At 39.4% G+C, this 13,077-nt stretch overlaps 1 protein-coding gene across 1 annotated transcript in view; it reads left to right on the top strand.

Annotated features, from left to right (window-relative positions):
* The window catches only part of hhip (hedgehog interacting protein), a 33,296-nt gene that overhangs the window by 2,014 nt on the left and 18,205 nt on the right, over positions 1–13,077 (top strand). The window contains exons 2-4 of the mRNA XM_028458204.1: positions 2,949–3,141; positions 7,050–7,194; positions 8,172–8,373. Coding sequence (XP_028314005.1) covers positions 2,949–3,141; positions 7,050–7,194; positions 8,172–8,373 — 540 coding nt within the window. The remainder of the gene's footprint in view (positions 1–2,948; positions 3,142–7,049; positions 7,195–8,171; positions 8,374–13,077) is intronic.

Here is a 13,077-nt window from a genome sequence, read left to right as displayed (position 1 = left end):
TTAGACACAAAAGTATGGATGTGGTCAACTGGATAATAGTAAAGTGTTTTATAGTTGTTTTTTTAATTTGTTTTATTGGCTGAGTGGTTGCTCCTATTACTGCAGCATCTCGTCATCTCTGCCATTCACTATTATAGTTCACTGGTAATTTTCTTGCCCCATTCCATTAAAATCATTTGTGCCTTTTAAGTAATTTAGTTTGAAAAGAAAATGTTAAAATAACTATTTTGAAACCATGTCTCTACGTTGAGATTCAGTAAAAAAAAAAAGTGGCCAACTTGTAGCAGATTCCGTTGGATCCTCACCGGGCCATTCTCATGTAAACCACTCCAGGAATCATTCAGTGGCTGGGTGGTATCTCACTTTGTGTTGCGACAAAAAAGCCATATTGCATCATTTAATTTGCTCAAGTCATGCAAATAAGAGGAGGGGGCGAAGCTGAATGGGACAAACTCGACTTCTCCTCCTCCCCACTACACTGCCCACACACAGAGCCCTTTCTGATTATGGCAAAAGAATAACAACAACACCATTGTGTTTGTTGGTTTCACTAATGGGAGAAGCTGGAGAACATCACTCTCCCCCAGTCATCAGCCCCTGTCCAAGTGTTAATGCCTTTGAGTGGGTGTGTGTCCTTCACTATATCCCCCTGCCAACAAACTTACACCTATTCCCTGAGGACAAGTGTTTTGTTAGAGCTTAATGTTGTCCACCCCAGTCTACCTCCTCTCTCCTCCTCGGTTTCTCTGCCCCTGTGGGTCTGGCACTGTTGCAGGTTTTTTGCAACTCAATGACAAGTGATTTATTCTTGTGTTGTAAATAGGGTATTACAAATCAGTACCTTTGTTCCCCCTGTTTTTCTGCTAACCGGCAATTCATATGCATCCATAGAAAGAAATAATCCCGAGCCTCAATTGTGAAGCTGCACATTGTAGGTTGTCATCCAAAATTGAATGTAAGCACCGAGGGAACAAGATGTTTTTCATGCACCATTAGCATTTTTCATCCCAGTTTTGTGGCAGTGTTCTTGACCTCGTACAAATGTGGCAACAGCTAAGCCTCACTGGTTTTTTTTTTTTTTTTCTCTCTCTGCTTTTGAGGAACACTTACTCACTGGGATTCAGCAAAAGGCAACAACGGTCTCCTTGTTCTGGTTTGGATGATGGCAACATTGGAGCCCATCCCAGCAACATATGGACACAGGGCATGGTTGAGAGCACACAAATGTGACTCTCTGTGGACCTTGTGCCAGCCAATGGCTCAGGGAATCAATGGGCAATTTAGAGCAGGAGGGCAGGCATGCCCACAACACGACATGGCATGAGTGGAGGGGGCAGAACAATATAGTAATGCAACACATACGCACGCACACACACCTACACACACACACACAGGCGTGCAGACGTTAACTTGGCTTGAAGCTCTCTTATTTTAGACCAGTATTTATGGAAAAAGTTGCAGCTAATTAAATTATTCTTCACAATTAGGACAGCATTGAAAGGAGAAAAGTGTTTTTCACTTGATGAAACTAATGATGATGGTTAATGAGCTAATTGGAAGGGTAGGTAACCCTCGGCTTGGAAGATTGTGCCTGCAACTGAATAAATATACCCAGTAAATACATGGAAATAGAATTATTTTTAGATGACTAAATCTAAATATGGTTCAGATTGGTGAATTACGTCCTAAAACTGAACTAAAGTGAACTCGGGCTAAGTGATGCTCCCTCACTACAAAGATAATGTGGTTTCAAAGGACCACTAGCCCTTTCTATGAGGGGTTTGCATGTTCTCTCCAAACACGTGTGGGTAAGTTGGTTTCCTCTCACAGTTTGCAGCTCATTCCTACTTGAAGACCAAAGACCTTTCCCTTGCCTGCTGTAGTTCTTCCAACCTCGTCAAGCGAAAGGTGTCCATATGTTAGCCTTGGGACTCCTCATCTAATGGACTTCGACAGACTGCTAATTTGTTGATACTAGAGTGGGAATGATGTGCCTGTCTATCTCTAAATTGGTGTTTACATTTGGACCTCACACAGAGCAACAGACCACTCGCAGCCCGCCTGCCGGCCTCGCTGCCCAGGCAGCAGCGCTCTCAGCCTAAAAAACAGATTCAATTTGTGTTTTGTTATATCTGATTTGTTATGTCAATAAACCTTGTAATTTCTTTTGGATTATCTCGATGTGTACCTTACTGTAATGACTCCACGTCAGGCTTTGAGACTTTCCTTTTCCACCTCAATTCATTTTATGCCGCAAGAGCTTTCAGATTTTGGATTTCTAATTTGACTTTAATTGTTTGTGTGTGTAAGGAAGCCGAGAATGAGATGATTTATTTGATCACGCATAACAGAGAATAAACTGATAATACACAGAAGGTAAATGCGTTTATTTGAAATTTAGAGGGGAGAGAAAGGTTTCATAGTGGTCGGATAAACAGCAAACTTTGTAAATATTAGGAGGTTCTCAACATCATAAGAAGGCCAGATGTGCAGTTTTTCATCTTGATGATATAAGAAATATGCATGTAAATGCAATATTTGCCTTAATCTTTGGACATTGGTGTATTTTTATACCTCAGGTTTAAGGTTGTCAGTGATATAAACTGTTTGTATGTTGTGCTTGGACTGAGATAACGGGTCTTTTGAGGCTTTTGTCGGGACTGACTCAGCTCTCAAAGCTTGGTCTAATCAGTGTCTTATTCAGGAATAATTCATACTTAATTAAATACAGTTATGAGAATAATGTACAAAAACATTGATTTATAAGTAACTATATTTGTCCATTTAAAGGTTAACAATGCTCACCTTGCGTTCCAGTATGAAAATATCAGAAGTGCTTTCACTGTGTGAAATGAACTTTTCCCTTTGTACTCTTTGTGTAATAAATAGAAATAAACTTTAATGTAATTTTAATTAAGCCTTGGTCCTATTTTGTGTGTGATCTCTAGATCTTCTCCACCAACAACACAGAATGTGGGCGTCTCCTGGAGGAGATCAAGTGTGCTCGGTGCTCTCCCAACGCACAGGTGTTGTTCCACTCCTCGGACACGGACAAAATGCCACACAGGGAGCCAGACTTGCCACGCCTGTGCCAGGACTTCTGCCGCGAGTTCTACTACACCTGCCGGGGGCACATACCAGGTAATTACTAGTAAAAATGCTCATAGATGTCACATTAAATGAATACGCACAAGGAATGTCACTAATGGGAAGCAAAACATTTGTAAAGTTTGATTGTGATTCATTAGTATTCAGGCTTTAGTTGGTTTTCATTCAAGCCGAGGTTGCATCTGCTCCACTGGCAGGTTTTTGGACCTCATTTGTCAATGCTTTAGTCTGAAGATGTTTGTCTATCGAGCTCTTACTTCATCTCACATCACCATGATTTGTTACTGAGCTCATTTCGCTTCTCAGTGTCCTGCTTATTATTTCCCTTTCTATTGTACCTTAGAATTTGTACCATCAGGTTTCAATAATGCAAACCTTGCTTTAACTATAAGACAGACTCATCAATACACAGGTTTGACATCATTCCTCAGACAGGGATGGAATTGCTTCAAGTTTTAAAGACAAATAATTGTTTAAATAAATGTTCTCTGAACAAATCGTTCCAGACTCATGTGAAACCAAGGACCAAAGGAAGTTTTTCCTGATTGCTTGTTCTTAGAATCTGTGTTTTTTTTTTTTCACTGTGCCCCCTGGTTGCATATGCACCCAAGATGTGGTCTAGACATGACATGCTGGGTGGTTCGTCTTCCCTAGACATAAACTGTCACTTCAAAACCTGTCTTGTGCCCTTCCATCAAAACATTTCCCTTGAGATTCAGGTTCACTTCATTGTGCATGTAGTTTGAATACGTGCTGTAAAACCTGACGATGTGATTTAGATCAAAAGGGATCAGAATTGGATAAAGACATAAACTATTGGCCATTTTTTAATTCAAGTTTCAAACTGATTAGATCTGCTGAGATTTTCAAACATTGAACAGTTTCTTACACACATGGATGCAACCCACCCACATGGTGTGCTTCAGCTTTTGTTAAATATCAAACAGATACACATTCCATCTGAGGCCATCTTTGTATAATGACCCACAGGCCTATCATGTAAAACACTTGAACGACAATTGTGGTTGCACAGCGGGACTCCGCAGACCAGCGGTAAAGAGAGGGAAGAAGTCGCCCTGTCTGGAGTTACAACACTTGCTCGTGAATTGATAGACACATAATGGGCTCCAAGATTGAAACAGAAAAAGCCCAAGAGTGTAATCCAGAAAAAGAAAACCCACCTCCCTCCATCCACTGTTGTCCTCCTCCCTGCTTACCCCCTCAGCCTCCTACAGATCAGCATATGTGGTGACGAATGACACATTTATTTTTCTACAAAGGTTGTGTGTATGTAAAACTGCTGAAGTGCATCAAGATGTCAAGTACTTTGGGTGGGCCACCCAGGTTGCCTTGGAAGATAACCAGATGGAAGTATAACTTTAGCGCTGTGGAGCCAGGAATATGGACAGGGTTGTGTCTCTCACACTCTGCTTTGCTCTCTCACTCTCCCTTCTTTCTTTTCTCAGCAATCTCCTTTTTTTCATCCTAAAAACGCACACGAAATTAACCTTATAAACGAAATACACCAAAAATGTAATTATTCAGACAATCAGTCACAACAATAAAATCATGATTGAGAGCAGTTTTTCTAAAATTTTATTGACAGGTATTTGCATTGTCTTTCCTTCTTTTAATCATTCATAAATCTTAAAAAAGAGCCCTCAGAGAGCACAAGCCTCTACCAAGGTAAAATCCTAATCATGGTACCATGATCATTCACACTATAAAGGCTTGGAATAAATGTCTATCCCCATTAATAACGATACAGAAGGTCCGTATTGGACACCCTACATTTTCACGAAAAATCTGAATTAATTGCAGAATTTGAATTTGATTCAGGTCAAACTTGGTGATGTAAGTGAGGACCCAACTCGGCATAACTGAGATAAATTTCATAAAGATCGGTCAATTACGAACCAAGGTATGATTGATTGATTGACTGATTTTTTACAGTTTTTTAGATTTATCCAAAATGTCATTAAAACCAGTCCATTAGTTTTGGAATTAGACTTTTAACAGACTAACAAACAAATAAATAAAAGAATGCCAGCAAAAACACAACTTTTTTGGTGTAGGTAACAAGGCTGTTGTTTTGGAATCATTTGTGTACTCAATCCAGTAATCTGACCTGTTTCCACCACTTGATGTTGGTTGTGCAATTTTCTCTTTATTAATTATTAATGGAAACTGTGTGCACACACATATCCTTCTCCACTCTTTTAGTTGAAACAGTAGCCTTTACAACATCCATAACTGTCATTCTGCTCCCATGAAACTTTCTATGAGTCCTTGATTAGGCGCTGTACTTTGCCCCCTTTTCTCCATAAAGACATTTACTACCTCAAATTTCACTTGTGCCTTGGGGCCTTCCACCTTTTCCATACTTCTTTTCTCCCATATCTTCCCTCACCCCATGGCCACACCCCCACCCTGCACCCGAGGTCCCCAACCAGCATGGTTAAGATAACTGCAGACACAAGAGTGTGGGTGGTATGACCAGAGCAGTGTGTGTGTGTGTGTGTTTGTTGAGTGTGGATGTGTGTGAGTTACTTTGTGTGTTTGATCTTCATGTTGTGTTTAGATGTTTGAGGGGAAATCCTATCACCTCCAGTATTTGGTGCGGTCAGTCCTTGCGGTGTGTGGCAGGAGATGGAGATGAAAGGAGGGACAGGGAGAGTCTTGTTTGTGTTTTTAACACTGGTGTATTTGCTCTCCTGTGTCCTCTGTGGGATCGAGCAAAGGAAACTATATTGGCAAGATTGTTTTTAGGTCACAACGGGCCTCGTAGGCCAACTGCACACATTGCCTTTTTGCTGGGATTAAAGTTGTGGCTGCACTGGCTCGCTCCTTAGCCATGTGCGGCTGTGTTTGCAATGATTGCGTTGAGCTCCGTCAAAGCAGCAGGTCAAACAAAACAAAGGACAGGTGTAATGGGGGTTCACGTGTTGAACTTGTAACTTATCGATCAGCATTGAGAAACTCCATGTCTTTGTTTAGCAATGAACATTTCTCACCCGCAAAACACTCTTGTTTATTCAGAATTACATGCCATATTTAACAAGTTACATATTTTATTTCACATGCTGTGACCATGTGTGGCTCAGTAATGCAGAACAGACAGATCTTTCAGAAGAATACTGGGAGTGTTTTTAGCATTTTATTTCAAATCAAAGACTATTTTCGGATACCTAGGGCTTATTCAAAAAACTCCAAAAATGTGAATAAACCAAATAAAGATTTTCAAAGGAATCATCATGAACATTCTCCATTATCCACTATGAAACGTATTACCACAGTGATAGTCCCTCATTGAGAGAAAGTGCATGCCTATTAATTGCTTATCTGTTAAAATTCTCAGTCATTAAGTGAAAATTCTTGCAACTACAAATCCAATCCTGTATTCAAAGTTTACATGGACTTTGACTGACTCTTTGTTGCTAATCAGGGTTTTAAGAAACACTGACAGCCACACAATCTTTTCCATGGGAAGCTCTGACGTTTTGCAGAATCACGCTTTCCCTGAACCAGAAAAAGTCAGGACAGGGTGACCTGAAATTGATATCTTTTTGTTGTCTGGAACAGGCAGAATTTCTTTTTTTTTTGTCGGGTGATGTCTAATGTGTGATCCATTTGGTTTGGCCTGCTTTCTCCACACTTGTTCATTTCAAGCAGAGTGCAGCCAAGATTTGGTTTGGCTCAAAAATATTCCCAACCCTCCCAAACACACAAGCTTGTTGCATTACTTCTCTTGTCTTCTGCCACAATTTATGTTATTATCATCATGCATAAAATGATATTGCATAGAATAATGCATGCTACAGAGGAATTTGCAAGAAAAATGTATAGAAAAATGTCAATGACTCTTCTAGTTTTCCCCTGTAAAATGTATTAACTGTGCAGTCGGAATAAAGTCTGTGTTTCTTTTTGGTCATGTTTGCTAGAGCTGTTCCAAGCTGATGTGGATGAGTTCTGTCAGTACTACGGGAGGAGAGATGCCAGTCCGTGCTTTCCAGATTTTCAAAGACGACATCCACACGGGCCAGATTCCAACTATTTGGGAGATGAGAAGATAGACGAAATCAGCAGGTTTGTTGGTTTCCCTGATGCTTTATTGTGAAACAAGCAATCTTTTTAGCCTACAGTGTATAACAGACTGTGATCTGGATCCATGTTTCCAGACTGAAATGCTATGGAGGCTCTCCTATAATCCCCAAGTTTTGTCTGGACTGTTTTTGCTCAGCTTTGCTAGCTTAATGAAAATATTGTTTCCTGCGTCATTCTATTCACCTCCCTTTGTACAAAGGTCTTTACATCACAGAGGGCTTTGCCCTTTTGTCCGAGTTAGGATCCCATTCATCTCAGTTTTCCCTCGGGCAAGAAGTCCAGGAAGCGTGTGCACCTGGGTAGGGACAACTAAGATTCTGTTAAATACCTTCTGACAGTTAGTGGGTCAGAGGCTCATTTATCACGTTTGGTCTAAAATTTCTATTTGGGGGTAAAAAAAAAAAGAGCAAGTGAGTATGGGATTTAGCCTTTACTTACTGCGAAAAAATCTAGAAAAAAGTCTCATTTTTATCCAATTCCCAGAAAGGATGGTTGTGCACTGCATGTCGCAGTACATGTGGTATTCCATTGAAGTACTGTGTAGACGAAACACAAAGGAAACATGTTTCATTGCATGTTGTAAAAATAAACAAAGTGGTTGGTTTAAAAGGCTACAATGAACAAAACATGTCAAATGGTGTTGCAACTGTGTCCTAATAAACTAAATAAAGGATGTAAAATATTCTACCATTTCAGAATATGAGATAAAAAGCCAGTGGGGCACAGCAACGCATAAGATGCCTTGGCTAATTCAGAATTAAAAGCATGACATTTCTGTCAAAATATTCTTTGTCACTAATTCTAATATACTGGGATCTGAAACTATTTTGCTTACTCGTTTTAATTTGTGCTATTAACTGTAGGTATTCAAAATCATTCACTTTTATTACTATTAGTCTTTGGAATTTATAAACAATGGTTGATTTTTTTTGTTTTTTTGTATTGTCCTTGTTACCCAGGAAACACAAACACAACTGCTATTGTGCCCAGGAGGTGTTGAGTGGCCTGAGGCAGCCGGTGGCTGTGGTGCACTGCGGTGATGGTTCCCAGCGGCTTTTCATCCTGGAGAGGGAGGGCATTGTCAGGATACTCAACCATGACCTTGAGCTAATCAAGGAGCCCTTTCTGGATATCCACAAGCTGGTGCAGAGTGGCCTGAAGGTAGGAATGAATCTGTCCTGATCGCTTCAACTGAACAAAGGAAAGGAATGTTGGTGAAATAACTTGCAGGTGATTTTAGCGGAGGTAATGCAATAAAAAAAAAAAAAATGTCAGTCGAACAAGAGTGACATTTGTTTGCGATATAAATACTGTATTAAAACAATTGAGTCAAGACTAAAAACAAGTCTGGACAACATGGAGTTTTGCATTGATCGCGAGCCAACATCCGCTAAAGGTAATGCTAGCTCACCCTTAGCATTCGATTCAGGCAGTCACTCATTAAATATGTTATTGCATCTGACTTTTACATGTGGAATACTGCACACATTGTTCTTTTCTATTTCTCATCTGAAGGCTTGATGCTATCTTTCCCATATTATTCCAAATAGGCTGCATATGACTCATTCAGTAAACCCAATAACTGTTCTCCCCATGTGACACAAGGAAACAGCTTAAACTATTTGACTATCCACTATTTACTTCTACTGAATGATCCAAGTCTAATTTTAAGGCATGTATCTTTACATTCAGGAAAAACGTTCAGATATGAAAATACAAATATGCTTTTCTTTTTTAAAGTATTATTACCGTACTTCCTTCAAGGATGTAATATTTTCACCAGTGTTTATTTATTTGTTTGACTGTTAGCAGGATTATGTCAGAAGTACTTGTGCAGATTGTGTCAAAATTTAAACCAAAGATAGACCTTATGCCATGGAAGATGACATTAAATGTTGGAGGAAATTTGGATCAATATACTGATTCTGGATCAGTTTTAAAAATTAAATAATTATCTCATCATTGGCGAAATTTCATAAGTTTATACCTCGGTTTGTAACAAACCGATCATTATGAAATCTGACACAGTTATGTCGAGGGTTTCTCTGTTACCCCACCGAGTTTCATCCAGATACTATCTGGGTTGAACATTCCATTGTGATTAAAAAAAAAAAAGGTATACCTACTGTATTGTTTTTTTAATGGAGGATAATTAGTAGAGGTTTGCATTCTCTGAGTGCTCTTGTTGAAAAGGATTGCCTTTAGTTCTTGGTATGCACTGTGTAACGTTCAGAGATAGTAGTATCGTCATGGGCTATCAAGAATGTAGCACGTAGTAAACATTCAGTTCAATTCAAATCAACTTACAAATTACATTAGTGACGTGTCCTTTCTCTGTTTGAGCTTAACATCATCAAGCTAAACCTTTACAAAACACTATTGTGCCTAATTGTGCCAAAGCCATGCACCTGTGTGGAGGAATGCGTCACTTCTCAGCTAGTCATTATATTAAAGGCCCTGTTGCAAAATAAATTTGCTTTCAATTTCTACAGTACTTCAACCGATAAGGTAAACAATTAAAGGGGACATAATATACTAATTTTTCACCTTTCCCTGTGGTCTAAATGATATATCTGTGTTTGGTCAAAACATAACATAAATCAAGCAGAAGGGGATTTTTAAGACCCAGTATAAAACAGCTCTTTCAGAGTTCTCCGTTTCCCCCTCCCCCCCGCCCCTCTCTTCCGCGGGGTGTCCTGAAACGAGTAATGAGTTTATGGAAACAGTCGGGGGTGAAGTGATTGGCACACGCTAACAAGTATTTCCCAACTACGGATGAGACATTGCCATTAAAAATGAAATCCAGCCACTTCCTTCTTGTGTCTTCGGCAGCTGGAGTTCGAAGCAAAGCCCGATTCAACTTGTGATGTCACAAACTCAGAAAAGTTGAAACAGAGCACTTATCTCTGTTTTGTAAGACAACAAACAAAGGACAGGATGGATTTATTTCACATTTTGTTTGCCGGTGAACACTCAAGTTACCTCATATGTTCAAAAACACTGCAAAAGTGGATTTTTTCATAATATGTCCCGATGCAAAAAGTTTAGCAGAAGTTGCATCTGTTTTGAAGACAGAAGAAATGTCCTATCTTTTTTTTTTTGTCTTTGACATTATACATAGGTGCTTTAAGTGCTTTCAATGATATCTATCACATTCGTTTATTTCCAATCTATTATTTAACTACAGTCTTCATTTTATCTCAGAATTCATAGCCTCCAAATTGCTCAGAATGTGTTTGGATTGCACAAGCAGATATTAGATAGATGTCTGGAGGACTCACTTCCAAAAAGGAAGTGCCTCCACTGACAACTTAGACTCTTTGCTTACAAGAAGTCAAACAAAACGCAGCATTTGAATATGTAATGACCCCCCTGCGTGATTGCTCTCCCTGCTCTTCTTAGCTCACTTAACATTTCATCCAAACTGATTCAAGATAAACTGACCATTATGACAATTAGACGTGTCTTAAACCATTGCAGGTCCCACGAGTCCTATTCTGTGATGTTGGCTGCAGGAATTATCTTTGAGCCACACGGGGTGGACGGGAGCAGGGGAGGGCTAAGGTGTTTACTGGCAGCATCAACAGGATGGAGCTCCCTTTATACAGAGAGAGGAATCCAAGAACCCAAGAGAGAGGAGATGGATAACGGGTTTATCACCAGCCCCGTGCACATGCTTTGATAGTAATGTTCTGTGCTTCCTCCCACAATGCCATTCCCCTCCTTCTGCTCATCCACTCAATGTTCATTAAGCCCAACTGCGCAGAAACAGTACAGGGCTCACTTATACCATTGCACACTTCTACCTGCGCTGTGGGTGTTCCTCTGAAACACACACACACACTTCCTCCACACATACACACACTTACCACACTGCTCTTTGTTATTACAGTAGGTACATTAGGTAAATATGGAGAGATTTGAAATTCATAGCTCAGAGAAGTTCTGGAAGTCAATAAAGTATGGTATTATTTGGCAAATTTACATGCTAGTCCCAATATTTCAGACTCAATTGTCTGCATTGCTAAGCATTTATTTAAAGGAAAGGAAAAGGATTTAAAAAATATGACAGGCATTTTTCCATTTACATGGATTAGGGCTGCAACAATTCCTTGTTTATTTGAAAAAGAAAATTATTAAGTGATGGGTTTTATTATCTGTTCTCTATTAAAAATTGATGTTTCAATAAGAAAAAGTACATTTGATCAGATTACTCAATTAAAGGATGGAATAATCAATAGAATACTCGACTACTGATATAATCGATAACCGCACCCCTAAAATGGATTGTCTTTTGTTCCGTTTGCCATCGTGGCGCTTGTTGTTTACAGGGAACATTTGATCAGAACAGCTCAGTACTACACATGGGATGTAGGCTTTGTTTGGGTACTACGTGAAGCACGTTGTCTTTGAGTGAGACATTGTTTATGCTTTAGTCAACTCGTGGAATTTATTTTGCTGGAGAAAAGATCAAAAGGTTCAAAGTAACCGTGCGTGAGCCAACACGTGTCAACAAAGGCCCAAAAACAGCTGCTGCAAAACTAGAAATCACAGCCATGTGTGGGTGTGTGTGCCTCTGTCACTGTCTTTGCTATTGAGACAGTGTCAGCATGCCATGTAATGCACCATAAGATCTGAGATAACAACTGATCCCAGCGCTGTGTGGCACGATGCCAGCAGTTTGACAGATTCAACATTGAAGCCCCGGAGAACAGAAATGTTGGGAGTAGACGAATGTCAAGGCAGGTGTTTAAGAATGAAGAGATAATACCTCATGGGAGATTCAGTCTAAACCCCTGGCCAGACTGCTAAAGAGTAACATAATTGTTGAAAGACAATTTGATCAAACTCAGTGTCTCAGTTTGATATTACAGCTATTTGAAACACCACACATTAGACTTCTACTGAGTATGTGTCCATTGTGTATAAAGCAGTGGTTCTCGAAATAAAGGTGCCAGAGACCGGGGACCTCCACTGTACCTGTAGGGGAATAAAGGGGAGAGCTTTTTGGGTACATCCATAAAGTCAGCAAAATGAAAGTCCATTGTTCTATGAATCTGTCATAACCACATTTATTTATTGATCTGAATAATATCCACTGTTATCCAGGAAGTTTATTATTATTTGTGCCATAGTATATAGTCATCTTAAAGATGTAAATCCTTGTTTTAATCAGAGAAAATTGCGTTGAAAGTGACCAATAAATGGTGGTGAAATGGGATTTTATAAACGACAGAAATTGGTTAAAAGTTGCAGGAAAAAGTGGTGAAAGGGGTTCAAAGTGTCAGTATTGGCTTAAAAGTGGCAGACTTCGGGGGAGGGGGCGTTGGGGTAATGTAATTTAAAAAGTTGGAACAATGAGCTTAAATTAGCAAATAATGGACATGACAAATTGTGAATGTGGCTAAATTGGCAAAAATATGGTGAAAAGAGGTTAAAAGGGACAATAATAGGTCAACATATGTGACATTAGGTTGGAAATGTGGTGGAAAGGGATTAAAATGTCTTGAAAGTGGAAAATAATTGCAGAAAAGGCATTGAATGGGAGTAATGTTGCAAAAATGGATTAAAATGTGCAAAATATGGTCTGAAAAACTGATGAAAATGGGATAAAATATGGCAAATTTGGTGCATTTGCAGAAAAGAGTAAAAATAAGCAAAAATGAACTCATATTCTTAAAAAAAATTGTCTTAGTTTTTTCCACACCCCATTGTTGAGAACCCCTAGTATAAGGAAGAGGGACTTGTAGCTCCTGTGTTGAATAAGTTGCACAGTACTACAGTATATAGCTGTGATATATTTCAGTGCATATGCCCGAGTGTACTTTGTAGCTGAAACAACTTCATTTTATTTATAGCTTTTTA

Source organism: Gouania willdenowi, chromosome 1 (genome assembly GCF_900634775.1).
Source record: "Gouania willdenowi chromosome 1, fGouWil2.1, whole genome shotgun sequence".
Lineage (NCBI taxonomy): Eukaryota > Metazoa > Chordata > Actinopteri > Blenniiformes > Gobiesocidae > Gouania > Gouania willdenowi.
The sequence above is the reverse complement of the archived record's forward strand: the minus strand, read 5'-3'. Positions and strand labels throughout refer to the sequence as shown.